The sequence below is a fragment of the Oncorhynchus kisutch genome, linkage group LG20 (genome assembly GCF_002021735.2).
Source record: "Oncorhynchus kisutch isolate 150728-3 linkage group LG20, Okis_V2, whole genome shotgun sequence".
In the NCBI taxonomy this organism is placed as follows: Eukaryota; Metazoa; Chordata; class Actinopteri; order Salmoniformes; family Salmonidae; genus Oncorhynchus; species Oncorhynchus kisutch.
In genome coordinates this window covers 25710864-25725878 of record NC_034193.2, presented here as the reverse complement: position 1 = coordinate 25725878, position 15015 = coordinate 25710864, and the positions used below count along the sequence as shown (strand labels likewise).

Here is a 15015-nt window from a genome sequence, read left to right as displayed (position 1 = left end):
TTTTTGTGCAACAGTGGCGTGCAAATAAGTACTTTCAGGACATCTATAGGGTATGTTATTTACTGTTGCTATTGGCTGAGATTTCATCCACATTTATTTTAAGTGCATGTGTTAGTATAAAAGTATAAAAGTATAATAATCACTGCAAAACCTAACCATTGCAAAAACGCTGACCCTCAAAGGTGGACATGCTGTGCTTCACAAAGTCCTACAGAGTTCAGAAGGAACCTCTGAGAGAGAGACCCAACCCAGGGAGTGGTCAGGGGGAGAAGGGGCAGGCGGCAGGGTAAGATCAGGGAGTGGTCTGGTGAAAGGCAGCAGGGTAAGATCAGGAAGTGGTCAGGGGGAGAAGGGGCAGACAGCAGGGTAAGATCAGGGAGTGGTCAGGGGGAGAAGGGGGCAGGCAGAAGGGTAAGATCAGGGGGAGAAGGGGCAGGCAGCAGGGTAAGGTCAGGGAGAAGGCAGCAGATCAGGGCATGCTCAGACACTGAAAAAGAGGACAGAGACCCATGGATAATCCTGCTATTTCATTTGCAATTCATTCTGATCTGCAGCACAATGAAAACATTGATAATGCATTTTGGAAAGAAGTTCTGCAATGGCCAACTGCTACAAAAAACACAGAAAAGATTAGTGTCAGGCAGCTTAAGTGGCTGTGGAAAGATGAGAATGGTGATACATGCACTCGTGTTATGCAGCTAAAGGAAGGATTAAGCAGAGTAAGGTGCCGAGGCAATAACTATGTAAAGAGTCTGTGCCAAACACTGGTGTAATCAAGTGCTTGAATGAATTGAGTCACAGGAAGGAGTAGTAGGGTGGACCTAGTCCCATAGTAGGAGATGACTGTACAGATAGTGATGCTGTTGTCTGTGGTGATAGACTTAACTGTGGAGTTGACCGTACTGATAATTTGACCATTGATCAGAATAATTTGACAGATTATAAACACTGCTGAACCAAATTTGACAAATACATTGTATGGGGTGGTCGTGATGTTGAGGAGCAACAGAAAGTTAAGACTTGCCCAAGAAAGGGGGAAAAAATACATGTTTGGATTATCATGCTATTTCAATGGCAGTATAATCAAATATTTGATTTCCAATTTTGGAAGACAGTTGCCAAATCTTTGCAATGGCCAGAAGGAACAACCATTGTGGAACAAGAATAGAAGTAACATTCAAAGTCTTCTTAATCAGATTAAGTTCATCAAACCTTTGAGCCTGTCACCCATATGTAAGGAGATGGGAGATAAAACCCAAGTCAGTGCAACATAGTCAAAGACAGTACACTAATTGGCACAAAAACACCAAACACAGAGTGGGAAGGAGAAATGAGGTGACACATAAATATGTTGAGAATAGGTCACACAACAAATAAACCCAAAACACTGTGTTACACGTTCCATGTCATTTTTATTTCAAGCGTGTTGTGCAGATGAGATGATCTGCACTCATGCTACAGACATGAGTGCGAAGGGTCGGTAGTCATTCAGGCAGGTTACCTTGGGGTTCTTGGGCACAGGGACTATGTTGGTCTGCTTGAAACATGCAGGTATTACAGACTCGGTCAGGGACAGGTTGAAAATGTCAGTGAAGACACTTGCCAGTTGGTCTGCGAATGCTCTGAGTAGACATCCTGGTTATACGTCTGGCCCTGCAGCCTTGTGAATGTTGACCTGTTTATGGTGCATTGGGATGCTATCGGAATCATTAACATTTGTAACAAGCGTTCGCTGTTTCACTCCTGTAATTAGACTGCAATTACATGGTGTTATTAGTGTAACTATGAATAATGGATATTGAAAATGTACTACATAGTAAGCATTTGAATATTTCCTGGAAATATGCCTACCCATGAGAACTTGTGGTAACACTTAATTTTAAGGGGTTCTTATTACACTAACAAGTATTGTAATAACTCATAGTTACACTGTAATAACAGCAAGTTCTCATGGGTAGGCCTATTTCCAGGAAATATTAAAATCCTTACTATGTAGTATATTTTCAATATCTAATGTCAGTCGCTCAGAAAAGGCTATGTAAAAAAAAACATTTAAAAATAAACGGATACTGTGGCCTTTCGTCATGCGAGCTAAAATGTGTTGTGGACACTGAATGCACTTGATGTCCTTGTTTTATGTTCAGGCGATATCACACATTCAGATGATGGTATGAAGACCATTCCGAGCTCCAGAGAGGGATCGACTTCATCACATAATTTCCTGTGAACTTTATATGGGGCTGTATTAACAGCCAATGCCGACTTCAGATGTTTGGCTGCTCAGAACAGAAGTGGCATTGGACTAGATACATCAGTGTTGACAAACATCTGAACGACGCACAAAAACAACTTTTGGGATTCTGATGAAATCAAATCACTGCAATTACTGAAAGAAAGAACTTGAAGATTACCAAAATACAGCTATCAAGGGGTTTATGTTTTACAAGTAAATCCTATTAAAAAAGGTTCTTTGTTTTACTGGGGGGGCGGGTGGGAGAAAAAAAACAGACTCTGGCATGATATGACAAAGCACAGTGCAGTATTCTGGGACACCACTGGTGGTGGGATCAAGTCTAGAGTCAATAAAAATAAGGATTTTGCTCTATGATGCTTGTAGCTTGCCTTGCCGCAGCAAACTACTATGCCCCTGTAGCAGTTATAGTAAGCGAGGATCACACACAAATTGTAATAGAGCAGTTTTTTTATGCAATGAGGGTGTAACGGTTTTCTAGGTGTGAAGGAGAGTCGGACCAAAATGCAGCGTGATGATGTTTCATGATATTTTAATGAAGGAAAAAAACTATACATGAAGAAACTACAAAATAATGAAATGTGAAAACCGAAACAGCCCTATCTGGTGCAAACACAAAGACAGGAACAATCACCCACAAAACACTCAAAGAATATGGCTGCCTAAATATGGTTCCCAATCAGAGACAACGATAAACACCTGCCTCTGATTGAGAACCACTCCAGACAGCCATAGACTTTGCTAGATACCTCCACTAAGCCACACACACAATAACTAACAAAACCCCAAGACAAAACACACCACAATAAACCCATGTCACACCCGGCCTGACCAAATAAATAAAGACAAACACAATAATACTTCGACCAGGGCGTGACAGAGGGACAAAGAAAGGCTGGTGCATGACAGTAAAACGGTATCTGTACAAATGGTGGTAGGTCCATAAGTGTTGTTGAATACAGCTATGAAAATGTTCAATAGCGACAGTATGTTGCTGTATTTGCGGCGCTGCTGAAAAATAGTCACAGGACAAGCCACGGCAAAAGATCTGGACTCCTGTATCATACGAGCCAGTGAAAAAGTTACTTAAGTGAACCACGCAATGCAATGGATGAACTGCGCTGCAGTTTATCTGAGCAACTGGGCAAAGTTCTGAAAGAAACAAAAATCATCAAAGACAATAGTAGTAGTGTCCAATGCACAGATCAAAACCTTTAAGGGATGTTGGACACACTTTTCAAAAACATCCTCCTTGTAATACCAATTTGATCTGACCTTTTGGCAGAAGATTTACAGATGTTTTCAGCCTTATACAAGTCAAACCCAAGACAGAATAAGTACAGCAATTAGTGAGGTAACGTCTTTTGTTTTTTTATTTCTTGATGAAACAAAACATAGAATTGACTATTGTAATGTCAAATTGTATACTCTGCATAAAGCTGGCCAGAGAGACGTGAGGAAATCAAACTTCGCAATCCCAAAAAACACAAAGCTGCCAACCTGAGGAAAGCTGTGAAAAAGGAAAATAAAGAACCAAATTATCTCTGAAGGTCTTTTCAAATTCCTCCAGCTATACATTCTAAATCGTTCAGTCTTAATAAAAAGACCGGGATGAACAATGATCAGAATTTACAGTGTAGTTGACCACCACACCAGATACTAATTGTTCTTGTTGTACCCATGTAGCAGAAAATGTTACAGTTAAGAGACCCCATTTTTCCATCCAGTACAATTGAAATCCCAGTTGTTGGCAACAAGAAACAGATGTACAGATTGAGTTCTGTAATATTTCACTCAGGCACAAAATCAACAAGGGGGCATTTCTGGTCAGAGCTAGATTTGAACACTTAAGATACGGGCAAATGACTTACACATTTCAGCTGGCACGACTAGGGAAGGGATTGGACAGAAGGGGTTTTATATTTCTATGAAGTAGTTAAATGAGCATCAGACACAAACAAAACTTGATTCAAAATGATATAATTTCTGTAATTCCACAGTATGAATACTTTCCAGTCACACAGTAGATAAAATGTTACCCATTTACATCTTTCTCAATACCGCATCACAATTCTCTGGCTGCCATAATAGATTACTTAGAGCTAACCAATGGAAACCGTCTCCTCACTTCAAAAAGTCAAATTTCCCAGTTTGAAGCATTGAATTCAGTGACATTTTCACAACCCACGGTTCAAGAACTGCATTACAGTGGTGTAAAGGACATAGTTGAACATTAGTGTTCAGGAAATTCCACCCGCAAATGATATTCTCTAAATTCACAGTCTAAACATTTCCAGTCAGTGTGATACCCAGGCAGTGTATGGCCAGACTACAAAACTGATAGAACCCAGGGACATTTCTGCCGCAAGAAATACCTTGTTGGTTCGAATCGACAGAGAAGTGTGCACAATATATCTAAGAACTCAAAAGGCTCTTAATGAGCTTTTATGTAACCAATGCCCCACAGACTTTGCTTGTAAAAATGGACATGGCTAGGATCAAATTACCTAGTAGCTTTCCTCTACCTTGCATATTTATCAAACATACATAGAATTTGTCCAGTAGTCACATTTTCAGACATATACAATTTCACAAATGGGTATTCATGTCACAACCATCTTTGGCACGTAAACTGCACTGAGACATGAGTCATCAGTGGGCTATAGATTTGAATCACTCAACAAATAGCTGCACAAAGACACGTTGTCTAGCTGCAATTGACATTTTAATAATGTAGCAGACGCTCTTAACCAGAGCAACTTAGAGTAGTGAGTGCATATTTTCCTTTGTACTGGTCCCCCATGGGATTCAAACCCACAACCCTGGCATTGCAAATGCCATGCTCTACTAACTGAGCCACAAGGGACCACATAAGTAGTGTAGAGGTTCTCCACTTTGGTCTGAAAGAAGTCATTCACTTATGCACTGTCAACTGCAAGGAATGTGATTCTTTAACATAAAAGGCATACAAGTCACATGCGCCGAATACAACAGGTTACCTTACCGTGAAATGGTTACTTATTTGTCGCCAAACCCACCGGCTCCAGGTCATCTATAAGTCTATGCTAGGTAAAGCTCCGCCTTATCTCACCTCACTGGTCACGATAACAACACCCACCCGGAGCACACGCTCCAGAAGGTATATCTCACTGGTCATCCACAAAGCCTTTCCTTCCAGTTTTCTGCTGCCAATGACTGGAACGAATTGCAATATTATATATATTTTTTTTTTACTCTGAAGCTGGAGACTTATATTTCCCTCACTAACTTTAAACATCAGCTATCAGGGCAGCTAACCGATCGCTACAGCTGTACATAGCTCATCTGTAAATAGATCATCCAATCTACCTACCTCATCCCCATATTGTTTTTTAAAACTTTTCTGCTCTTTTGTACACCAGTATTTATACTTGCACATCATCATCTGCTCATCTATCACTCCAGTGTTAATTTGCTAAATTGTAATTACTTCGCTACTACGGCCTATTTACTGCCTTACCTCCTCACGGCATTTGTACACACTGTATATAGACTTTCTTTTTTTACTATTGTGTTATTGACTGCACGCTGTTTATGCCACGTATAACTCTGTTGTTGTGTCGCACTGCTTTGCTTTATCTTGGCCAGGTCGCAGTTGTAAATGAGAACTTGTTCTCAACTAGCCTACCTGGTTAAATAAAGGATAAATCAAAATAAATACAGAGTCAATGTGCTGGGGTACAGGTTAGTCGACTAAGCCAACTCAGAGGAAACTGTCTTCATTCACAGCTGAGAATATTGATACAATAAGCAATGGAAATTGGTTCAGTGATAACATAATTAATGTTTACCTTGAACTTGTAAAATCTCATTTCGAGCATCACTTTGTGTTGATGTGCCCTGATTCTTTTGCAAGCCAACAATGACATAATCTCTGTTCTGAGAGGATAGATGCTCTGCCTTGGGTACCTAGAATAGCACACAATTGGTGGTGTTCTGAGAATGTTACATGTCAATCTATATAACATCCTTTTGGGAAAAAATGATCATCAAAATCTGTTAGTTTAAGCTAGAGATATCTGGGTGCCTCTCAATCCACTGCATCCGCCGATGTCGCACTTCCGCATCTGCGTTGAAAGGAGGCAGAGCTATTGCAATCAAGTGTTTAATAGATGAGAAAATATGCAGAATGTTGGAAAAATCCATCTCGCGCCATCTTCTCCCAATGCCGGCCACTGGGCTTCCTCTCATCAACATATTTGGTGGTGATTGGAAATGCCAACCGGATGCTTCAGATTTATACATCTGGTTCATTGTTCTATCTGTGGTTAGGTAAGAAACATCTAAGTTAGCTAGTCAACTTTCTTTAGCTTACGAGCTAGTTTAGCTCAGTGCATCGATAATAAGCTCCCGGTATTCACTCAAATTCTACGAAAGGTTCTGCCTAATTGTGACAAATGTTTCGACTTGAGCTTGGTGGGAACAGAGATCCTATTAAATTACTATAATTAATTCTAATTCTATGGGTAGGCCACATAACTTGACAAATCTTCAATGATGAAAGGCTATTGTAATCCCCTATCCAAGTTCTCCATTAGACATTAAACCCTTTCGGATGAATCTCAAATTGATTTATTCCAGAGAATAACAAAAACCTACAATTGTTTCTCCATTACATATTTTTTTTATCTAAAAGTAAAATAACAGCATTAAGAATTCAGACAATATTATATGATAAGTCCAATTTCTCTAGCAGGTGTCAATCTTATGGTTTCTGATTGGCCCTGGGGTCAGAAGGACGGCGACACGTCGGGGAGGACAGACGAAATGGAGGTATTGTGCGAGTGCTTTGGCCTTTTGCCCTTGTGTACCGTTTCGCCACCATTTTCCCCTTCTTCTCGTTCAAGCCTGCCTCTTTTAACAAAGTGTTCTATCCTGGACTCCAGGCTCTCGCAGCGTGGACGCTCAAGCAAGGGCCGATAGGTCCGCTGTTTGGTACCTTCCATCAGCCAGCAATGGGGAGAGGAGGTCCCACCTGTTGATGGAGAAAATGGGTTGTTCCATTACACATCCCCATACAAAATCCCAATGTAACCTGAGTACAAGACAACTAGCACTTGCTCATACAGGCAACTGCCAAAATAATGGTAAGTCTTGAGTAAATGAGAGATACAAAGTACACTGAAAGAAGGGTGCTTTCACACAGGTATGGTTACTGAGTTAATTAACATTCCCTCATGCTTAGGGTCATGTATAAAAATCACAGGTTGGTGGCACCTTAATTGGGGAGAACGGGCTTGTGGTATTGACTGGAGCGGAATCAGTGGAATGGTATCAAATACATCAGAACATACGTGTTCCAGGGGTTTGATGCCATTCCATTTGCTCCGTTCCGGCCATTATTATGAGGTTCCACTGTGCTGGGCAGGCCATTATTTTCAAAACAATGGCTATGCCTCCATCCACAGGGCATGAATGGTCCCGGAAAGGTTTGAGCACGAAAACGATGCAAACCATATGCCATGGCAGTCTCGTTCACCAGATCTCAATCCAATTGAAGACTTACGGAGGATTTAGAAGCGGCGCTTGAGACAGCGTTTTCCACCACTGGAATTTCCCGTTGAAGAATGGTTAAGCATCCCTCCAATAGAGTTCCAGACACTTGTAGAATCTATGACAAGATGCATTGAAGCCGTTCTGGCTCGTGGTGGCCCAAAGCCCTATTAAAGACACTATGTTGGCGTTTCCTTTATTTTGTCAGTTACCTGTAGCTTTTATACTTCTTGACCACAGTCCTATGCAGTGCTAGACAATAGGATAGGGTAGGGATACATATAGGGATTTCAATGAAGGATTGACAGACCTGTGCTGTCTAGGCCTTGGATCATGCCGTGAATGACCTGGGTCTTGACTGCTGTCTGTGTCCAGTGGTGCTGCAGCGTGGCCAGGGCATGTTCCACCTCCTCAGCCTCCCTGCGCCAACTCAACCCCTCAAAATGGCAGTCAAACAGCACCAGGGGAAAGTCCACCGCCATGCTGAATGAAAAATAGAAAGACCACTCGCTTTTGTACTGGGTTGTGTTCATTAGGGCACACCAAGTCAAAATATTTTACAATGGATAAATGACAAGTTTTGGACATGTTCAGATATTACCTCCCTGTTTGAGAGTTTTCTTTCGTTTGGTGAACACGACAAAGCACTATGGTGGACATGTTTTCTAATGACTTGTCTTGTGTCGAAAATAGATGTTATTTGCTTTTCTAATAAGTGTTTGGAAGAGTCTCTGGATAGCAATGCCTAGACCAACTCACCTGTATTGGGGTTTCCTGGGATTCGTCTTCACATCCAGGAGTTGATCCACTATCTCTGGGGGCTCCAGCTTCTGGCCAATCAGCAGCAGCACTGCCATTATGCACCGCACCTGGTGGAAAGAACAACAAGACAACATAGCATGGAGTTAGTACTGGGTGATATAATAATACATTTTATTTGTAACGAGCTGTTCAAAAACCCAAAGCGCTATAAACATATGCAATAAGCCACAGATGAAAACATGTATGCCCAATGAGTCAGGGAGCATTCTCTGACCTGGTGATAGAGGAAGGCCAGTCCTTTGATCTCAAATATGTAGAGGTCGTATGGGTCTGCGGTAGTGGGCGCAGGAGGGGGAGTTTGATGGACAGGCTGGACCGTGGCAGACAGGATGGTCCTCTGGAACTGCAGCACTCCATTGCCCACGTCCATCTTGCAGAGGTTGCGGAAGTCGTGAGTGCCCTCGTAGCTGTAGACCAATGAGTAGGGAGAAGATGCGGGGCTTTCAGTTCAGCTTCTAAAATGACTATTGTTTCAAACTGTGGTGGTGAGAACATACAGGAAGCGTTTCACCTGCTTTTTAATCTAGCAGGGCGGGTTGTCCCAGCCTACCCAAACTGCTGCCAACCTGACTAAATAATTTAGCTTCAGTCAGCATCATTTGACATTTTTAGATTCCATAGAAAATATTGTTTAGAAGGCCTAAGCTTTGCAACCTGCCCTAGAAAGAATCTAGGGTAAACAAGACAATATAGCTCATTGTTTATTTGACCCGTCTTCAAATTACATGCAGGATAATTTGGCACCACCCACCGTTTGGCAGCCTCTGCCATCAACGTTACATCCAGAGCCCCGCGTGGGAAGTAGTACCGATAGGTTCTAGACTGACAGTCGAAGCGTGCACTGAAGCCCTGCGGAGCAGGTGACCAGTCAAGAATCCTGATGTCCTGGGGCAGGACTCTGTTCAGCATCTTCACATAAGGTAGCTCCGCCACGTCCACTTCGTTCTTGACACCAGCGTCGACATTGGACGGGAGAGTCACTCCTAGGCCTCCACAAAACTGAGTGGAGCGCAAGTCTATGGACATGACCTATGTCAAGAAAAAAATATATATACTGTTAAGGCTACATGAGGGCAAAAAACAAATGGGAGTTGGGAATTTGTTACAATATACATGTTTATGTCCATGCATGGACAGCTAGAAACCATATAGCCTTGCTAGCTTAATCTAAGGCATAACAAACTTGTCCATATGATTTGAAGTAACATAGTTGGGTTGGGAGAGGTTGCCCGCTATTGTGCCAATGTTTTCAAGAACTATTATTGTTGGAGGTGTAGTAGGTCAAGTTATCTGACCTGGGAAAAGGCACTGACTCCTTTGTCAGTGCGGCCACAACGGTGATAGTTAGAACTCTGGCGATCCTGGATCAGTCGAGTCTTTAGAAGAGCCTCGAAGAGCCGGGCTTCCACAGTGCTGTCTGTGTTCTCCTGGACAGCAAAGCCCTGATAGGCCCAGCCCAGGTAGGCTAAGCGGAGCGCAACATGGCGCCGAGGATGGGCAGAGAAATCAAATGGTCGGTCCCGACTCCCTCTTTTGCCCTTTTTCCTGCCACCAGCATCAGGCTTGCTGGTATCCTTCTTTCCATCAGAGTTGGTTGACACCGCCATCTCACCTCCAGTTCCTTCCTTGACCTTCTCTCTTAGCTGTGCTTTCAGTCTCCCCACCTCTCCTTCCAGGTCTCTCACTCTCTGTAGTAATTCCTCAGACATGTTGCTTTGCAAACGGCAAAATAACTTATCTGGAAAGTAAGTTAGAATGACAAAGAGTTGGACTGTGTTTGAATGTAGCTAGTAACTAAGACATTCCTTTTTAGAGTATTTCTGATTTAGTTAGTCACCAGACAGTGACAAATCTAACATACGAACTTAACCTACACATGTGTCTGCTGCAGAAGGTCAGCTTGCTAGCTGTGTAAAGATATATAAATTGAATTAGTCTAGTATGTGATTCAGATGTAGTTAGCATGTTAGCTAGCTAGCTACCCCATTCACTGACGGTAAATGCTTTAGCACCTATTGACGATAGTATCTTCTGACCGGAGTTTTATTAAGAGCCCTGACGCTTGCTCTAAACATTAATACGGATTACTTGCAGTACATGTGGCGGAAGAGTCAGAATTAGTTAGGTGACATAGATAATTAAGATGTCTTAACTGCATAATATGCTTATATAATTGAATGGTTTAACTCATTATTAGAATGTTTCCCTTCGGACTCTGGTGTTGGCAGTTGCACTTCCTCCCTCAGTTGGGGCTCAGTCACCTGGGGCCCAGAGAGAGGAGAAGTCAGGCTTGTCTATCACTTGTCTGTCCCTGGTGCTATGCAGAATATCAGAAAGAGAAGGACAGGAGGGAACATCGTCTTCATATGTGAATGTGTCTAACTATTTTAAAACACGTGAAGGGATGGTGTGATTAATGGGGAGCCAATTACTTGTCTCCACAATGTCTGTGCACCAGTCACTCCCTCCTTTGGCCTTGGGCAAGATGAGGTCTGAGACAAGATGTGTGGGGTAGTGTCTCGAACCATTGTATGTCATCTCGGATGTTGCACCTATCCTGGGATAATGTATGACCTAGAGGCTCACTCCCCTCAGTGAGCTTGTCCAGGCGTGTGGTCAAGAAGGGGTTTTACTTGAGATAGGGGTGTCTGGAGTTCACAATTGGATGTATGCCATAGAATGAGTTGGTGTTTGTGTTATGAAGTAACAGGGATGAGATCAGAGCCTCGTCTTAGGGGCCAAACTCTGAACAATAAGAACAACCTTCATAGCAAATACTATCTGGCTCCGGGATACTCCTTTCTTATATATCAAGTTTCACCCTGTGATCCATTCCATACATCTATTGTTTTTCATGTAGACTAAAAGGGCATAACTTTGCTGTAAAATATATTTGTATTCTTTGTACATCAAATTTGCTTGCCACAACACGGGAGTGTTGAGATGACCAGCCTCGTTATTACAGAAGCAATTAATTACTCTATTCAAAACTTATTAATAAGGAGAGCATAAAGTCATATCCCGATTGGTGATTGACCTCCTCTCTCCTCATTATTGAATTAGAATTTCCACGACATACATTTTTGGAAACATAAGGATCGCATCTTTCATATCAGCAAGAAATTATCAAATAAAATAAATGTAAAAAAGGTTAAATCACTACACAGCTTTATATTGGTTAGGTTTACTGTTCCCACACGGCCATATCTCCATGTTACATTGCTTGTTTACTGAAGACAGATGGAAGACATAGGCAGCCACATGTGCTAATTAGTTATCTAACTGCTCTGAACACCTGTGTGTAAGCATAACTGGGGAGGTAATGTAGTCCGTCAACTGGAGGAACACAAGGCTTGAGTATCTGTTCAAAACTGCTACAACAACTATTTTTATTTGAAATTGTATTTTATTTGAAAGCGAAGGTTTACTTTTCTAAACGTAAAAACACTGCGTCGGAATGGTAGTTTATGTGGAGCCAAATGCAGGCGAATGTAACGGCTGAAAACCCTACCTTCTCAGTGGAGGCTGCTGAGGGGAGGACGGCCCATAATAATGGCTGGAATGTCGCAAATGGAATGGCATCAAACACATGGAAACCAATGTATTTGATACCATTCCACCTATTTCGCCCCAGCCATTACCTCGAGCCCGGTCTCCCCAATTAAGGTGCCACCAACCTTCTGCGCTACACATGAATAAAACGTGTTTTCGAGTGGTAGCTAGTTAGCTAGCTAGCTATATTCTGAGAACGAGGCACCAGTGAAAATAGTTTCTGCTTGCATCAGCACAATAATATCAACATATTTTACCTTTACTTTGACGTGTAGCTTTGATGAGTAAGGTTATCATTCCCTATCAAGATACTTTGGTAAAAACGTGACAATGCATGCTTAACTCGTGCCTCTACCTTGGAAATAACGCTTCAGTTCGTTCTGAATCAGACGCAAATTCTAGACGGACTTATTTCCTCTAAGGGTTTCTGGGAGTTGCAGTTCATTGTTGACACTCATTGGTATTTTAGGCAGCTATATCTTATATTTTTATGTTTATGTTGTTGGCTATAAATAAACAAATATAAAGCATGACATCATCAAATAAACTTTATTCCCAACAAAGAATACATTTCAAGCTAAGAAAGTTTCCAATGACAGGGTAAAATATATGTGGACAGAAAGCACGCCAAGCAAACACAATATCAGCATCTTACTAACAGTAGCAGATGTGTGGAATTTGTCATGATAGTATCATTTTTAAGTACATTTTTTCGTAGCTTCTTCGTCTCAAGTCTTGAAATAGACACATTCCGAGTAAGGCTCCAAAGACCTAGAGGACACAACAAATTAGTCAGTTAGCTGTGAATGTGTTGACACACATGTTCTACATATGCCTCTTGTTTGTGTGAAAATGACACAATAACGCATGTCTTATGCTGTCAAAATAGAACATGATGGACAGATTGACATTTGTTTACCTCCACAACCCCCAGACCAATACAGGCAGCAGCCACCCATTCCAGGTTCTTCCCCGGGCATTGTCTGATGGTTTGGACACAACCCTAAGGATCATACAGTCACTATCATCAATCAATATGATGACACTATGATGGCTCTCTCATTCTCTGTGTGTGTGTGTGTGTGTGTGTGTGTGTGTGTGTGTATTTGCTGACCTTCAGTTATACAGTGGTTTTACTGATGACGTGGCCACAGAAATCATACTCTACCAGGCAGCATGAGGCTGGGACTGAGCTTCTGTTGCCCCAGCCCAGCCCTTACTGCGGAACCAGTCGGTGTAGTTCTCTGCACCACAGCAGTGGTACTGCAACACAGCAACATACAGGGCAACATATGAAGTACACACACACACATGCAAAACACACGCACACACCCACACACACAGGTCCAACCAATTACAGTTGTGTGTAATATACAACTTCCAATGGATGGATTTCCTTTTTCATAATGCATCACAGCAAGTTACTGACGGATACAACAGGTGATCATTGTTCTCGTCAATAGTAATAGGCCAATGGTTGAATAAAGCTGTGGTAACTGTGTCACCTCATCCTGAACATCATCTATGACAGGTCTGTTCTTCACGCTGTACTCTGAGATCACGGAGCGGGCTTTCTTTTTGATTGTCTCATCCACCTGCAGAGGGCAGTATAGGACATAATTAATTACATTTGCAAATATACAGCACAATTCACCAAAACAGCTCATCCGTTCCCCACTATTTCGTCCAAGGCGCCGCACAGAGGCTTTAGATGTAACAATTGCAGCAGCAACCACAAACCTTTCCTATTGAAACTATTGTGGGCTTTGAGGTAGGGGGCAGCAGAGCTAGGCAGAGGGGCGTAGCTTTCTGCCCAACAAAATGCATGGGAACTCGAGAAGCAGTGCTGTTTATTGTGAAATATTTATCTTCAATACTGAAAAGCATTTGCAAAATGCAACACACAATTGACATATATCACCATACTTCGAAGGACATTACAGGGAAATCCCTGCTACAATCTCCATAGTCAGGATCATGACAAGGATCTCAGCATTATTAAATGGCAGAGCAAAGAAAATGTGTTATTGCAAATTATGTTATTTATTTATTCATTATTTTACCAGGTAAGTTGACTGAGAACACATTCTCACTTGCAGCAACGACCTAGGGAATAGTTACAGGGGAGAGGGATGAATGATATTTTTTTTATTTTTTTATTTTTTTATTTATTTTTTATTATTATTATTATGTTTTCTTCTTGGGCCTCTATAACTATATCTATTGTTTTTATTTTTGTTGTTGTTGTGTGATTTGGATTGATCCCCTCTACCACACGGAACCCCACTAATCTACTGACGGAGCGCAGGAGGTGGCTAACAACAGACCTCCATCCTATGCTAGCTTGCTACCGATGCCCTGGCTAGCTGTCTAAATCACCAACCAACCTCTCCACTCACCGGACCCTTTTGATCACTCGACTAAGCATGCCTCTCCTTAATGTCAATATGTCTTGCCCATTTCTGTTCTGGTTAGTGTTTATTGGCTTATTTCACTGTAGAGCCTCTAGTCCTGCTCACTATACCTTATCCAACCTATTAGTTCCACCACCCACACATGCAATGACATCTCCTGGTTTCAACGATGTTTCTAGAGACAATATCTCTCTCTTCATCACTCAATACCTAGGTTTACCTCCACTGTATTCACATCCTACCATACATTTGTCTGTACATTATACCTTGATGCTATTTTATCGCCCCCAGAAACCTCCTTTTACTCTATGTTCCAGACGTTCTAGACGACCAATTCTCATAGCTTTTAGCCGTACCCTTATTCTACTCCTCCTATGTTCCTCTGGCGATGTAGAGGTGAATCCAGGCCCTGCAGTGCCTAGCTCCACTCCTATTCCCCAGGCG

The 15015-nt window shown here is 42.0% G+C and overlaps 1 protein-coding gene across 3 annotated transcripts; it reads right to left on the bottom strand.

The window, feature by feature from the left end:
* Positions 1-6839: 6839 nt before the first annotated feature.
* pus3 (pseudouridylate synthase 3) lies at positions 6840-12599 on the bottom strand. Of its 3 annotated transcripts, XM_020454397.2 has the most exons (8): positions 12415-12529; positions 10793-10866; positions 9901-10343; positions 9357-9634; positions 8820-9012; positions 8543-8652; positions 8094-8266; positions 6840-7265 (listed from the first exon to the last, which is right to left on the bottom strand). In XM_020454397.2, exons 2-8 carry the CDS (start codon positions 10794-10796, stop codon positions 7021-7023), a joined length of 1446 nt encoding a protein of 481 aa, XP_020309986.1. In that variant the 5' UTR covers positions 10797-10866; positions 12415-12529; the 3' UTR covers positions 6840-7020. The 3 variants fall into 3 exon arrangements, with proteins under 3 accessions (XP_020309986.1, XP_020309987.1, XP_020309985.1); XM_020454398.2 differs by lacking the exon at positions 10793-10866 and having other exon boundaries at positions 12513-12599; XM_020454396.2 differs by lacking the exon at positions 10793-10866 and having other exon boundaries at positions 12415-12571.
* Positions 12600-15015: the final 2416 nt, after the last annotated feature.

Coding starts and splice junctions, on each gene's coding strand:
- pus3 (XM_020454396.2), bottom strand. CDS start 12,454: ATGATAACCTTACTCATCAAAGCTACACGTCAAAGTAAAG. Junction 10,344..12,414: donor AGCTACACGTCAAAGTAAAG/GTAAAATATGTT, acceptor CTTACTTTCCAG/ATAAGTTATTTTGCCGTTTG. Junction 9,635..9,900: donor GAGTCAGTGCCTTTTCCCAG/GTCAGATAACTT, acceptor TTCTTGACATAG/GTCATGTCCATAGACTTGCG.